The following is a 16170-nucleotide window of genomic DNA, read 5'->3' on the forward strand; positions in this document are numbered from 1 at the left end:
CCTCTGGAGGCTGGTGGCCTAGGGCGGGTGTGGGGAGGTTTTCTGACCATCCGCTCCCCATCCCATAATCGCTGTCAATGAGCCCACACTGTGGTCACCATAGCCCTGGCTCTCTAGTCTACAAGCAAGATAGGCTGTAAGGATTCTGCCAGTTCAGACATGGCCTTAGTAGGAGGTGGCGCCTCTGGCTCCGGCTGGTGGGGAAGGATGAGGATTGAGGTTGGCTGCATCCTGGCGGCCTGGGTCCTGGGGCAGCGCCTCCATGTGTCTGTTTGAGGCTCTGTGCTGTCAGCTGGAATCGCTAGGGCACCCTGCAAAATGTCTGTGCAGGCAACACAGATGCATGCAGCCAGGGCCAGCACAGGGGAAGGCGTGCAGGAGGGGCTCTCGGCTCTGGTGCGTGGCAAGCCACCAACGTTTCCAGGTCTCAGGATCTTCGTCTCGAAGGCGGGATAATGGGAACACCCATCTCAAAGGCGCCCGGGAGGATGCATTTGAGGACTCAGCCCAGCACCAGGACGGAGGACACCCCTGCACAGTAGGGTCCTGCTGGGAATTCAGCCCCTCCAGCCCACTGGCAGGCAGGGACACCTGTCCTCATGGGACCCTGGCCCAGGCTCGGGCAGGCTGGCTTCTTCCAGGGCATGAACTTGATGCCTCTGGGGCCTAGGCAGCCTGCTGGCCCCAAGGGAGCCCAAAGAATGCCCGGGCTAAGGGGTGGGTAGGGAGAGGGAGGGACAGCCAGGCCTTCAGCAGACAGTCCCTAGGACCTTCTGCCAATGGAGAGAGCAGCTCCCCACCCTCCACCTCTGACCACTCAGGGCAGCCAGCTGTGCGGTCATCTCCTTGGCTAGGTGTGGGGCCTCAGAGTCCACGGCCCCAGCCTCCCCACTTCCAATTCCTGACCCCAGGCCCTCCTGTCCCAGGCCAAGAGAGAGCGGGCGAGCCCAGATGGACCTCCAGTCGGGAGAGCCAGAGCTGCCCCAGGACGACTCTGAGGCCTGCTGAGATGCCGGGAGCTTCCGAAGGTTCCACTGGCTCCTCCTGATGGAGGGCAGGGCAGGTGAGGGGGTTGCTGAGCACAGCCTGTCCCACATGTGCAGCCTGACAAGCTGAGGAGAGGGTGGCTTTAATGGTACTTGTGTCCTGGAGAAACCCATCAGCCCAGCCTAGAGGCCTAGAGTAGCCGTGCACCTTCCGGGGTGGCCAGGGAAGTTGGGGCAAACTCCAGGGCACCATCACTCCTGAGCAGTCCCTGGAGGAGCCTTGAGGGCCAAGGACCACTCCCTGAACTGACTCTGGCCCCTGGCTGTGGCCCAACCTTCCTGGTGTCACTGTTCCCTCCTTGCCCCAAGCTCCAGGGACAGGCGGGTCCCCTGGGCTCACAGGAGGAAGTGCTCCATCCCAGCGGGCACATTAGCAACGACCATGCCATCCAAATTCCCGACCAACCCAGAAGATGCCCTCTGAAGAGGTGGGCAGGGCCAAGCCAGGAGGCAGGTTCGGGCAGTGAGTGACCATGGGTGGCTTCCCCAGGGACACTGTGAAGTTGGGAACAACAGCCACTATTTGTGGAGTGCAAGCCCTGCTAAGAGCTTTAAGGCATCATCTCGCTGAAACCACAACCCCATGGGACCGGATTCACCATCCCCATGAGGAGCGGACAGCCTCAGGAGAGCGGCAGCAGGTGCCCTGCTAGGCTGGAGGGTGGAACACACATTTCCCATCAGCCCAAAGGCAATGCCAGGCACCAGGCAGACTTGTTTTCTGTGTGTGTGTGTTTTGAAACTGTGACCTGGCTGCCTGGAATGCTCTTTGCTGCTTACAGCTCCCCCACATCCCGTCTCCCGCTGGGGCCATGCTTAACTCACCCGAGTGCTGCACTCCAGACTTTCCAGAGCAGCTTCTTGGGCATTAGCTTATCTTTTAATCCCCAGCACAACCCAGGGAGTATTTTCTCTTCTTTTTTTTTTTTTGAGATGGAGTCTCGCTCTATCGCCCAGGCTGGAGTGCAGTGGCGCGATCTCGGCTCACTGCAAGCTCTGCCTCCCGGGTTCACGCCATTCTCCTGCCTCAGCCTCCCGAGTAGCTGGGACTACAGGTGCCTGCCACCACGCCTGGCTAATTTTTTTGTATTTTTAGTAGAGACGGGGTTTCACCGTGTTAGCCAGGATGGTCTCGATCTCCTGACCTCGTGATCCGCCCGCCTCGGCCTCCCAAAGTGCTGGGATTATAGGCGTGAGCCACTGCGCCCAGCCTGTATTTTCTCTTTTAAGGTTGCGTTTCTTTATTGTTCAAAAGCAAAGCAAACCTGGTGCTGTGGCTGCTCTTGACAAAGATGGCAAGAAGAGCAGAAGTGGGGGGCCCCACAGCCGCCCTGACCTCACAGCCAATGCAGAGGAGGGCACTCGAGGCACAGCCCCGTCACCACTGCTGCCACCCACCATCGTGAGACTTGCACTTCTGCAGTGGGGCTGAGTCCCCACAGAGCTGCTGTAGGTGGACAAGGTGGCAGCATACATCCTGACAGTTCCCCTTGGACACTGGTGCCATCTGGGCAGCTTCCTCTCTCAGGACAGCAGCAAGAAAGGCATGGCCAGCACCCCAGGACCCCACCAGCTGGGATCCTTTGATCCCAATCCCTCCAAGTTCAGGGCCGCCAGCATGCTTGTCTCCCTGCCCCTAAACTTTGTACCCACGGGGATACGGGTATGCCCTGTTCTACAAGTGCGGAGACGGTGGCTTAGAGAGGTCACAACATGCCCAGCATCACAAAGCTGTGCAGAGGGGCTAGGATGCAGCACGGGTGTTCCTGACTGCATCCCGCTCTTCCCTGGGCATGGCAGGCGCCAGGCAGGTGGCGGGCAGGGGTGGCCCTCAGGAGACCAAGAAGCTGCAGAGGGGAGGGGGTGCCCCAAATGCGTTTTGCCCCCACCGTGGCGTACACACGCAGCCCCGCCCCCCGCCCTACCGTCGTTGTTGGTGTCCATCTGCCTGAAGATCTTGTCCGTGCGCTTCTCCGGGGTGGACTCATCCTCCGGCATCTTCATCACAGACGACACCATCTTGTAGATGGCCTGCGGATGGGGGCAATGACAGTGTGCTCAGAGGCCTGGGGGCTCGGGCAGGTGCAGCAAGGGTGGGCTTCCGCCCAGCCCACAACAAGGCTCAGAGAGGTTAGGGGCTCCCGGTGGCCTTCGGGACCCTTCCCCAGTGTTGAGAATGTTCCCTAGTGAACCTCATGGGTGTCTATGTGAAGTTCAAGAGCAGAGCCGGCAGAAGGGCTCTACTGGGAGGGTGGTGAGGGTGCTGGTATCTCTGCCTGGGGGTGGGTAGTGCCAGGAAGGTGCCTAAGTGTCCCTGTCGGGGGCTGGGAATGCTGAGGGAGATGTGTGAAATTCACCACGCTGCCTACTGAGCTGTGTGCATTTTACCACGTGGCTGTTACCCCTCAGTTTAAAAGAGACTGAGCCCCTGAAACTCACAGGGAAAGCCCCATCACCAGCCCCGACAGGATAGGAACTGGCAGCACTGGGGTCTCCATGGCCTGTTTAGGGCACTGTCAGCCGAGGGCTCAGCCTAGCTGCTGGTCTGTCTGCGTGTCTCTGCCTGAGTGGCCCAGCCTGGGGCATGTGACTCTGTGCTGCTGGTGGGTGTACAGAGGAGATGGTGATGGGACTGGTGAGTGGCCACTGAGCAGAGTGACATGTGTGGCGAGTGGCGGCACTGCTGTGGGACTTTCTGAGCACTCCACGTGAAGGTGGCTTGATATTCTCATTCCTGACAACAGACCATTTTCTCATCTTGAGAAAGAGGTAGCAACCAAGTGTCCCATGAGAAACACCACCCATCCGGCCAGGGAGCCATCGATGGTGTGGGGGGAAGGCTTCCAGGGTTTGGGGACTTGGTTTGGGGGCTGTCCCGTTTGGACAGAAGTGGCTGCTCCTCACTGCTCGGAATAGTTCTACCAGTGCCTCGAAGTTCTGACCAAGCCTCTGCGCGGCCAGTGACAGGCACACCTATTTGCAAAGGGTAAGGGTTAACACACAGGACAGGATGGGTGATTCCTGGGAAGCAGAATTCTTACTTCTGCCACTGCATGAAGCTAAGAGCCAGAAAGTGACAATGGAACTAGAGTTCCCTGAGCCCATGTTAATTTACTCTGATGGTGTGAAAACCATCTACGTGGGAAATGGGTCTCTCACTCCTGAGGCGGGCCACTGCTGCTGCAGAAGTTCAGGGATTTGATACCCGCTACTGGAGGCTCACCCCTGAAGTTCTCTACCATGGGACCACTCCTTCTGAAGAGTTCCATTTTTTTCTTGTTTTGTTTTTGGTCTTTTTGGAGGCAGGGTCTCACTCTGTCGCCCAGGCTGGAATGCAGCAGTGCAATCACAGCTCACTGTAACCTTGAACTCCTGGGCTCAAGCAATCCTCCCACCTCAGCCTCCCAAGTAGCTGGGACTACAGGTGCACGCCACTATGCCCTGCTACTCTTTAAATTTTTTATAGAGATGGAGTCTCACTATATTGCCCAGGCTGGTCTCAAACTTCCGGACTCAAGTGATCCTCTGGCCTCGGCCTCCCAAAGTGTTGGGATTACAGGCCTGGCCATGAGTTCTAGAATTGGATGCTCCTGGGCTCAGGGAGGCACTCAGGGGAATGCCAGGGAGGGGCAGCTCTGCTGTCTACTCTCTCTCACATACGTAGACACCTGGCCAAGTGAACAAAACTTGGTTTCCTTCTGAAACATGGCCTTTCTGCTAGAGCTGTTGATAGGCATGAAGGCGAAGAGATGCCTCCCAAAGTGACGTCTTTCCCGTGCTGAGCTGATTCTCGTGATCATTAATGCTTCAGTTTGACTTGATGACTGCGCATTCCTGGGGACATCACAAGCTATCTGTTGCGTTCTCAAACCCAGGGCTTTCCCCAGGTCTTGGCAGGTACCTCTTGCAAGTGCCAAGGAGCCCAGCAATCATATAATTCTTGGCCAGGCACGGTGGCCCATGTCTGTAATCCCAGCACTTTGGGAGGCTGAAGGCAGATCACCTGAGGTCAGGAGTTCGAGACTAGCCTGGCCAACATGGTGAAACCTTGTCTCTACTAAAAATACAAAAATTAGCTGGCTGTGGTGGCATATACTTGTAATCCCAGCTACGTGGGAGGCTGAGACAGGAGACTCTCTTGAACACAGGAGGTGGAGGTTGCAGTGAGCCGAGATCATGCCACTGCACTCCAGCCTGGGTGACAAAGTGAGACTCCATCTCCAAATATATATAAAATATAATTTTTAGAAATTCATCTATTTGAGTCTCAGACTGTAAAATGCAGAGAATGACCCACGTTGTTGGGTTATGAAGATGAAAACTGATCAAAGTGCTCCACCTGGCCCTGATGTATAGCAAGTGATCAATAAACATTGGCTTTTACCATTGCCCTTTGCAAGGATCTGCCCAATCAGGTGACAACTGCTCACTTTCAAAAGTGCACCAGGTAGCAACCTGGCCAAGAAAGACCCAATGTCGAGAGAACATAAAGAACACGGGAAAGCCAGACGCGGTGGCTCACACCTGTCATTCCAGCACTCTGGGAGGCTGAGGCGGGCAGATCACTTGAGCCTAGGAGTTCAAGACCAGCCTGGATAACGTGGCAAAACCCTCTCTGTACCATCAAAAATACCAAAAAAATTGACAGGGCATGGGGGTGCTCAAGAGTCTGAAGTGGGAAAATCACCTGAGCCCAGGAGGCAGAGGTTGCAGTGAGCTGAGATAGTGCCACTGCACTCCAGTCACTAGAGCAAGATCCTGTATTTTAAAAAAAAAAAAAAAAAGCCCTGGGCTGGGAGCTGGGAGGGGACCTGGGCCCGCGGTGAGACCCGGGGCCTCGGGCGCCGGTACCTGCACGATCTCCAGCATCTCGCTGCGGCTGATGTAGCCGTTGCCGTCCAGGTCGTACATGCTGAAGGCCCACTTGAGCTTCTGCTCCAGTTTGCCCCGCGAGGTCACGCTCAGCGCAATGATGAACTCCCGGAAGTCGATGGTGCCATCGCCGTTGGTGTCAAAGGTGCGGAAGACGTGCTCGGCGAACTTGGAAGCGTCGCCGTAGGGGAAGAAGTTGGCGTAGATCTTCTTGAACTCGTCCACGGTCAGGTGGCCGGTGGGGCAGTCCTTGAGGAAGCCCTTGTACCACTCCTGGAGCTCGTGGTCGGTGAACTCCGTGTTCTCCCGCAGGTCCTGCAGCACCTCGGGCCGCAGCTTGCTGTTCTGCTTGCCCATGGCGACTGGCGGCGGCGACTACACCTGCAAGACAGGGGGTCAGCCGGGGACACCACCCACGGCCACGGAGCAGGGCTGAGCCATGTGCCGGAGAGACCAAATAAGCCCATCGCTGTGCAAGCACTGCGACTCAGCAACTCCCGGGTCCCCCATCGGAAGGCATACCACTATCTTATGGACCACCAAGAAGGCCAAGAGACCCTAATTAAATCACGACAGCTCACCCTCACACTGCGGGACATGTTCTCACTTGGAGAATGTGGAAATGCCGGGAAAAAAAATGCAACTTAAAATCAGTGGAACAGGGCATCATCCGGTGCCCACCAGGGGTTGTACAAGAGGCGAAGATTAAAATCAGTTCTTACTTTCCTCCCCCTCATCAGCTCCAGGCAAAGTGGCCACCTTAGCCACATCCCAGACTCTTTAGTTCTTCCCTCTTTCAGGCATCACATTATGTTTTTATCTTTAGAAGAGGTGTCTAGAAACTTTCAGGGAGTCACCCCCACCCACCTTCTTTGTTTATTTGTTTCTTTTGAGATGGAGTTTTGCTCTTGTCACCCAGACTGCAGTGCAGTAGCAGGATCACAGCTCACTGTAACCTCCGCCTCCTGGGTTCAAGCAATTCTCCTGCCTCAGCCTCCTGAGTAGCTGGGATTACAGGCAGGCACCACCGCACCCAGCTAATTTTTTGTATTTTTAGTAGAGACAGGGTTTCACCATGTTGGCCAGGCTGGTCTCGAACTCCAGACCTCAGGTGATCCACCTGCCTCGGCCTCCCAAGGTGCTTGGATTACAGGTGTGAGCCACTGTCCCCGGGCCACCCTCTTTATTTTGCCTTTGATAAACTGCCCTGGGTGGGAGGAGGATCTGGAATTAGCTCTAGGCAGTAAATGATGTTCTGAATGGAACCAGGGAAAAATGAGGCACCTGTGGGAACGAGGAACTGCTCTGCTCAAAACCATCCCCCAGGGCGGTTCTCTGAGTCCTGAATGCAAGACTGATTAACCGGCATTCACACAGCTGCCACTGCACCACCTCATGTTATTTTCTTACATTAACAGTTAACTTATATACAGGGCGTGATAATTTTTGAAGTACATGGAAGAATGAGAAATAAAAAGATGTCTCCTACCTTAGCCACAGTGGCAACCACTTTGAACTCTGTCTGTGTTTGTGAATTCTAAACAGTAGGCACCAGCTCTCCATTATGAAAGGTAAGACAGACCAGCCACACTGCACACCACTTCCTTTCTTCTCTGCCTCTATCCCAGGTTTTTTTTTTTTTTTTTTTTTTTTTGAGACGGAGTCTCGCTGTGTTGCCCTTCCAGGCACTTATGAGGAGTGTGCAGTGGTGTGATCTCGGCTCACTGCAACCTCCACCTTCTGGATTCAAGCAATCCTCCCAACTCAGCCTCCTGAGTAGCTAGGATTATAGGCATGCACCACCACGCCTGGCTATTTATTTATTTATTTATTTATTTATTTACTTATTTATGTATTTTTAGTAGAGACAGGGTTTCACACTATGTTGGCCAGGTTGGTCTCAAACTCCTGACCTCAAGTGATTCGCCTGCCTTGGCCTCCCAAAGTGCTAGGAGTATAGGCGTGAGCCACCACGCCCGGCCCATCCCAGGTTTTATAGTACATACATGTTTTTGTTTTTACTTATCCTCTCTATATCAATCAATCAATCTATCTATTATTTATTTATTTATTTATTTTTTGAGACAGGCTCTCACTGTGTCACCCAGGCTGCAGTATGTGATCATGGCTCACTGAAGCCTTTGACCTCCGGTGCTCAAGTGATCCTCCCACCTCAGCCTCCTGAGTAGCTGAGACTACAGGCACACACCACCACACCCAGTTAATTTTTTTTTTTTTTTTTTTGTAGAAATGGGGCCTCACTATTTTGCCCAGGCTGGTCTCAAGCTCCTAGCTTCAAGCAGTCCTCCCGCCTTGACCTCCCAATGTGTTGGGACTACAGCCGTGAGCCAAGATGCCAGGCATTTTTACTTATCTTTATGACTTTATCTTTCAAAATTACAAACACACATTCACCTTGACCCAGCCATCCCACTTCCAGAAACATCTAATGATACTCCCACCTGTGCAAATAATCTGCAGGCAGCCATTGCCTACGTGGTCTGTAACAGCAAACTACTCAGGTGCCCATCTTACGTACTCATAAGAAATAATCTTCAAGGTGTATTTTTGTGTGAAAAGAGAAGCTGCACAACAGCAAGCAGAGCTTGTTACCATTTATGAAAAAAGAAGACAAACATATGTGCTTGTGTGTTTGTGCTCTGGAAGGGCTTATGAGAAAAGAATAACACTGGCTGGGAGGGAGAGACGGCTGGGTGGATATGGGCCCTGGGGACTTTTTTTTTTTGAGAGGGAGTTTCGCTCTTGTGACCCAGGTTGGAGTGCAATGGAGTGATCTCAGCTCACTGCAACCTCCGCCTCCTGGGTTCAAGCGATTCTCCTGCCTCAGCCTCCCAAGTAGCGGGGATTACAGGCATGCACCACCATGGCCAGCTAATTTTTGTATTTTTAGTAGAGATGGGGTTTCACCACGTTGGCCAGGCTGGTCTCGAACTCCTGACTTCAGGTGATCCACCTGCCTCAGCTGGGATTACAGGTGTGAGCCACCGTGCCCAGCCCCTGGGGACTTTTTATTAAGAGAGAAGGATTCTTCTCTCCTCCTGGCCAGTTAAGCCCAGCTCTGGATGTGCAGCCACAGGAGGCCAGCCTCTCCAACTGCAGTTTGCCCCAGACGAGGAAAAACATGGTCCCTGTTTCGTGGAGGAGTTGAGGAATCACATCAGACCTAGAACAATGTACAGATAGGGGACCCCTGCACTCCCTGCCTCCACCATCCAGAAATATGACCCACCCTGGGGCTTGGGGATGACGCCTGCCAGCATGCTCTAAAGGGCTCAAAAAAGTCCTGGTTCTAACATGCAGCTAGTTCACTTTGGAAACTCAATTAATTCAAAAGAGGAAATGGCCATAGAGATTTCTACATGAAAAAAAAAAGGGAATGTAAAATCAAAAGATCACTATTACCAAAATACCTGACAGAAGAGAAAAAACAACAAAGATGCTACTGAGGTTTTTGATTTGTTTGTAGAGATAGGGATCTTGCTATGTTGCCCAGGTTGCTTGAACTCCTGGCCCCAAAGTGATCCTCCCACTTCGGCCTCCCAGAGTGCCTGACAAGACTGCTATCCTGTTGGAAGAGCTCTGGACCTGGCTTGGAGATGTGGGCTCCCTCTGGATTCTGCTGTCACTGACAGTTCTCGGGTCTCACCCATGTGAGCTCTGGACTCCTTCCTGTGTTGCCTTGGCGGATCCCAGACAGCTCTGCGTCCAGAGAGCCCCCCTCCGGCTGTCAGGGCTGTGTCTCCCAGAATTGCACAGTGCCCAGGGCATCGCTCACTGGGGCAGTTCCACTTCCTAGGCCCACATGCGTGGGTTGAATCATGTCCCCCCTAAAAGATGTTGAAGTCCTAACTCCCAGTATCTGTGAATGTGAAATAGGGTCTTTGCAAGGACATATTTGCAAACGTAGCCTGAGGACCTGAGGTAACCTTGACTGCCGCTATGCCCTGAGGTGGTGGGAACCCTTCTGACCACTGAGTTGAGGGACTGGGCCATTGTGAAGGACCAGCCTTGCGTGGCACCTGAGGGAGAACCCACAGATGGATGGCAGAAGGACAGGTGGAGGATGGATGCCCGGCCTGAGGCCCTGCAGCACCTGTGGTGGCTCCTCTGCTTCCTGCCCTGGCCCTCGGGTTGCTGTGTGGGGCCACTGAGTCGGCAAAGACGCACACATGCAGAGCCCATGGAGCTCGCTAGGTGTTCACACGTCACTTCCACAAACAAGTCCCGGGTGGCACCGAGCCAGGCTCCGGGGCACAGGGGAAAGGCATTGTGTGTGGGCTCAGAGCCAGCTCCACCCACCCCTGCTCAGGGGGCCTTGGGGAGGTGGTCAACTTCCTGGAGCTCTGGACTCCCCCCTGAATAACAGGGATGGCAGGGTGGCCGTGAGGACGAAGAGGAGGCGTGGGGCACCCGACCAAACCGCATGTGGCTCCTTCACCATGCAGAAGCTTTTCCAGAACTTCCTGTGTGTCACAGGGAGTGTGGGCAGTGAACAAAACCCATACGGTCCCTGCCTCGGGGGCCGACACCACATGGGGAGCACGGGGGTGAGGAGCAGAGGGGAGATGGCTCATAGGCGGGGCATGGATCTGTGGATGGCTGCCCCAGAGAACCCCCAAACTGATAGAACATGGCAAGTGTCCTAGGAGTGCTTATGAGGATGAGGAATAACTGGTTTTCTGGGAAGGGAGGGATGGGGGGTGGGGCACCTGGGAGGTTGAGCTAAGCTGTGGAGTAGAGAATGACCTCTCAGCCCCTCCAGCTCCCGCAGTCAGGCCAGTGAGTGGCAAAAGGAGCAGCTGTGGCAGGTTGCCTGAGGCTCCCAGGCGGCGTGAGGGACACCCAGCCCAGGGCCGGCCCTCCATGCGGCCTTGGGCAGGAGTCCCACCTCTCCGAGTCTGCAGAACCAGGCAGGGGTTGACCCACAGGGCTGTCCCACTCTGCGCTATGTCCCCCAGAGCACTGAGACTCAAGCTGGGGCACCCCGCAAACCCTGCACATCTTCACTTGGTCATTCCTAGGCTTCAAAAAGGCCCATTTTCCCATCCCTTCACCAGCTCAGCTGCTCTCAAGGCTTTCTATTGTCCACACTCCTCTCAAACTGTGGCGTTCTTGCAGCCAGCATCTGGAGGGAAAGCGGGGTTTGTCTTAGGCGTCTCTAGTTTAGCCTCCCGTCTGACACTGTAACAGCAGCAGCGCACGTGCAGAATGGACCAGTGCATGAGAAGGCTTTGTTCTGCACCTGCTCATCCTCATTCCTCACTCCTTTCAGCTGAAAGGTGATGACGTTCCTCCTGGCAGCGTGTCCGTGTGTGGTTTAAGGGGATGGCATCGTACTCCTCTCTGGCACGTGGCCAGAGAGAACCAGCTGTGAGCAGAATGAGACAGCTGCTGCTACGGCCTCAACTGTGCCTCTCCCAAATTCCCATGTTGAAGTCCTAACCCCAGGTCCCTCAGAAGGGGACTGTACTTGGAGACACAGTCTTTAAAGAGGTCATAGGTTAAAATGAGGTCACCAGGGTGGGCCCTAATCCAATATGACTGGTGTCCTTCCTTATAAGAAGAGGAGATGAGGACACAGACACACAGGGGAAACCGTGTGAGGACACAGCGAAATGATGGCCATCTGCAATTCTAGGAGAGGGGCCTCTGAAGGAAATAACCCTGCCAACACCCAACCCTGCCAACACCCAACCCTGCCAACACCCAACCCTACCAACACCCAACCCTGCCAACACCCAACCCTGCCAACACCTTGGATTTCTGGCCTCCAGACCATGAGAAAACAGAGTTCCGTAGTTTAAGTGCCCAGTCTGCAGTCCCGTGTTACGGTAGCACAGCAGCCGCCCTTGGGGAACTGACCTACAGCTGACAAACGTGTGTTATCGGTGTCTCTGGGGCAGGAGTGATGCCAGGTACCTTACACCTGCTCTCAGCAGGGACAGTCAGAAGCAGCACCTGTGGCCTGTGGGGCCCATTTTGTCAGACACTTTACCTATTAGTCACGCTTCACCACAAGTAAACCAACCCTGGGAGAGTCCCGGGACTCTGAGAGGCAAAGCCAGGGCTTGGACCCAGGCGGTCTGGCTCTCCTCCCCAGGCCTTGCGTGGGCAGCAGAGGGAAGGCTTTCCCAGGCAAGGGCGACGTGGTGATGGACACATTGTTGGCTAATGGCAGGCCCTTTCTGCCTGATTCGCACCCCTGCATTTTTCATTACCAAAATGAGCCACCTTCTGTGAAGTTCTAGGCCCTAGGAGTTGAGGATCACTGCCTTAAGAATCCACTCACCTCAATGAAAACCAAATCACCACTCAGAACGAAGGGAGAAATTTATCCCAGAATGGATCGGTGATTTATGTTCTTACTGATCCCATTGGAATGCCAAACTCATAACACTTATCTGCCTGAAATCACAGATGCGTCTAGAAAGGGAGGTACCAGATTAGGGGCAGTGCCAAACCCAGTGAGCACACCGCTAGAAGGTAACAGGCGGAGTCCATCATGGTCTGCTGGGGAGAAGCTCCCTGCATTCCCAGCGCCTTCCTGCGTGTGCCAGAGGGCAGACGTGTGCGCCTGTGGCCTCCTGCCTCACTCAGCACCTCCTCTGGAAGTGCTTCCTACCCTTCGCCTTCTCCCAGGTGACCCAGCTGGGCCTGGCACAGGGTGGGTGTCTGTGTTGGGTGAATGGACACTCTTGCTGTGGTTGCAGTTGCTGTGTATACACACATGCACAAGAACCTGCTTTAAGGTTTGGCTAGCTTCAGAGGCAGGGAGGTTTGGACAAAGCTGGTATCCCAGTGTGACCCACTTTTGGAATGCAAGGGAGAGAATTCAAGCCTCACAGAGAGGAATGACACCAGCCAGGACCTCTGAGCTGTGTCCCAGGAGCCCCAGGGACCTTCCTAAGGCTTTGGGGGTCCACACGATGGGCAGGGGAAGAGGAAGGACTCTGGGCCTCAGGGCCCAGCACTGACCGGAGCAGCAACCCTCTGATCTGTTTCTGCATTGTTCTCTTTCAAAGAAAGGATTCTGCTGATGCAAACAAAGTCTGATGCCAAGACCTGCTCATCCTAAGGTTCCAGGTCTAGCAGCATAAACACAACAGAAGAATGTGAAGGCAGAAGAGTGTAGGGACCCCAAAATAGTACAATACCTTTGCCCCTTCCTTTTGAAAAAAATCCCCACCCCAACAAGGAGAACAAGAAAAAGAAAAGAAAGGCTGTGCCTATGACTTTGATCATATCCACGAGGTGGTATCTATGCCCACAAGCCCCAACACACATCAGCAGGAAGTGGGCACCGAGACGGCAAACAGCTGAGCAGGGAGGGGGCCAGGGAAGAGAAACAGGGCAACTGGGGCCCCAAAATCCCAGAAGGCTCAGGGATAGGGGGTCCCCAGAGCCTGAGGAGGTGTGGGAGGCAGAGTCTGAAGGAATGTGCAAGAATAGAGCCTGTGCCGAGATGATGTGCTCCTCTTACCCTGTTGCCTTTTCTTCCAGGACACACAGCCAGACTACATTTCCCAGCTTCCCTTGCAGCCAGGTGGCACCACGTGACTACACTCTGGCCAATGGGAGGTGGACAGAGTGATGACCACACTTCTGGCCTGGGCCTCCATAACTCTCAGGGCAGCCCTTGCTCCACGCGCCCTTTCCTGCCCTTTCTTGCTGGGCACCTGGAAGCAGAATATCCAAGGGAGGACTTGGAGGCCCCAGAGGACATAGATCCTAAAGCATTTCTCAACCAGGCTTTCTCATCTGACCCACAGCCTGCAGTCAATGAGTGGCGTGCCCATTTCCCCAACCAGTCATGCACCTAAGGATGCTGCGTAACTGGTTTCGTTCCAGGTGAGCAGGAGGAAAGTCATTCCCTGCACGCCATGGTGCCTTTGCTGTGAGTCCTTGATTCCCTCCCGGAACTCCAGCTGAGAAAGGCTGTGAGATGAAAGACCCGCTACAAAGAAGAAACTTAAGTCCTTGTGTGACTGCGTGGAATAGAGCCTTCATCTCCTGCGGTGACATCCCACTGCAGCACATCAGGAAACACCACTTCACTGGGCCAAGCAAAGATTGGTACTTGCTTCTTACAGCAATTAGCCACCCCTGACCAACACGGAGCCCTGTCCCGCGACTCAGCAGTCAGGTAACCACCCCCACCCCAGCCCCATCTCCAAAGCTGGGGGGAGGAATCTTCTCTGGAAAGACGCTGGACAAGAGAACAACAGGTCCAGAGGAAGGCTGGTGAGGAACCCACAGAAGATGAGTGAGTGGAGGGAAGTCCGCCCTCTCCAGCCTACCTCCCCGCCCTGAGCAAGCGGGCAGCCAGCCGGGATCAGCCCCCGAGCAGGGGACTGGAGGATCTTTCTCCAGGGAAGTGGAAACTTCAGCTTGTCCTTGGAGCCTGGTGCCCGGCGGGGTGCTCCGTGTATTCCAGGCTGTCAGGTCCTCTGAGTGCCGAATCCCGGGCTGAGCACTGGGATGCCCGTCCTCAGTCACCAGCTCCCTGGGGGGCTTGAGTTATGGTGTATGCGCGCCCAGGATGGGGCATAAGAAGTGAATAAAGTGAGGTCCAGGGGAGTCACTCATTCCTGGGGTACTCGGCGGCTTGCCTAGGACAATGGCATTTGGAATCACAACTGAATGACAAGGAGGATTTCAAAGGCTGCAGGAGGCCCGGTCCCTGTAGGCCACATCCAGGGGAGGACACAGTGAAGATTCTAGGAGCTGGGAAAGTGGGGTCACTCCTGGCTAGGCCGAGAGGAGGCAATGTCAGCTCCACCTTAGGGACAAGGGACCGAGGCTTCGGTGGGGTGGTGGGCTGTGGACCCAGGAGGTCTGAGTGAAGAGCCCACCTCCTTCCCATTGTCCTGTAACCTCCCCTGGGCCCTTTCCGTGCCAAGACCATAAGCAGCCGCGGAGGCCACTCAGGGTGCTCCTGGCTGGTGTCCAGCGCTCTCTTCACCCTTAGACATGCTCGCCAGGGCAGCTTTGCAAGATGGCCTCCCCACTGGAACTTTTATGAAACTGGTAAATGGAGCCCATGAATGCCAAATGAAGGTGACGGCCACACACACACTCCCAGTCACTCACTGGGACGGCCAGCGTGTGCTTATTAACAAGGGCCCAGATGAAATATGTAATCTGAAGGACCTCATTTTAGCTCTCTCCTGGAGGCTGTCGGGCCCGACGCAGGCTGCCTCACAAGAAACGGGGGGCAGGGGGAGTGCTGCATGCCGCCGTGACCCCTCTGTCATTCATTAAGCAAAGGAGCCAATCTTATTGGTGCTTGGCTGTCTAGTAAGACGACCAAGAAAAAGCAAGCCTTTCTGCAGAGACAGAAAGCCACCACTCACGTTTCCCAGCAGAAACGGCCACCTTGCTCCAGTAATTAGGCAAACCCAGCCTTCATTTTTCAGGAAGTCTTACTTTCATCTCCAAGGAGGATGGTGGGGTAAGGAATAGGAGGCCCAGGGGAGGGCAGTCTATTTGAGAGCAGAACCATCTCCTGCTCGGCTTAAAAAGATTCATATTCAAGCAGGGCTCGGATCAAACTAGTAACAGCTGTCTGAAGGCATCAGAGATGACGTTTTAATTCACGGTGATGGAAACACGGGAGAGGGAGTTAATGAGTCACAGCCACCTCTGTGGTTCTCAGTTACCCTGTTATTGTTCTTAATCTGCTAAATTGTAAAAAAAAAAAAAAAAAAAAAAAAGGAAGAAGAGGAACAAGGAAAGAAATGTAAACATGTAGCTGGGGAGCCCTGTGAGAAATAGTTAACCCAGAGTCGGTATTGCCTGTAAATTAAAGCCTGTTTAGTGGCATAGTTCTAGCAGCTGCTCAGTGAGGCTCCTGGGAACCGAGGGCTTGATTGTCCTGTTAATTCCACCTCAGTGCCAGCTGGCGGCATTGGTTGGCCTCTCATCCCATTGCTCCAAAATGCTTTCATCAGTCAGATCCCCGAAGCTTGCCAGGCCAACCAGACTCTGAGATGCTTTGAGGGAAGGCGATCAGAGAGGTGGGAAACACCCAGGCTGGCCCGGACGCCGTGGCTCACACCTGTCATTCCAGCACTTCAGGAGGCCAAGGCAGTGGATTGCCTGAGCTCAGGAGTTCAAGACCAGCCTGAGCAACATGGTGAAACCCTGTCTCTACTAAAAATATAAAAAATTAGCTGGGTGCGGTGGCACGCACCTGGTAGTCCCAGCTACTCGGGAGGCTGAGACAGGAGAA

General features: G+C 54.4%; 1 protein-coding gene across 9 annotated transcripts in view; it reads right to left on the reverse strand.

Annotated features, from left to right (window-relative positions):
• The window catches only part of HPCAL1 (hippocalcin like 1), a 124887-nt gene that overhangs the window by 1501 nt on the left and 107216 nt on the right, over positions 1-16170 (reverse strand). For all 9 annotated transcript variants that reach the window (XM_054476317.2, XM_054476310.2, XM_054476312.2 and 6 more), the window contains 2 exons: positions 5898-6299; positions 2972-3077 (listed from right to left, as the gene is read on the reverse strand). In XM_054476317.2, coding sequence (XP_054332292.1) covers positions 2972-3077; positions 5898-6275 — 484 coding nt within the window. In that variant the 5' untranslated portion in view covers positions 6276-6299. The remainder of the gene's footprint in view (positions 1-2971; positions 3078-5897; positions 6300-16170) is intronic.

Source organism: Pongo pygmaeus, chromosome 12 (assembly GCF_028885625.2).
Source record: "Pongo pygmaeus isolate AG05252 chromosome 12, NHGRI_mPonPyg2-v2.0_pri, whole genome shotgun sequence".
NCBI lineage: Eukaryota > Metazoa > Chordata > Mammalia > Primates > Hominidae > Pongo > Pongo pygmaeus.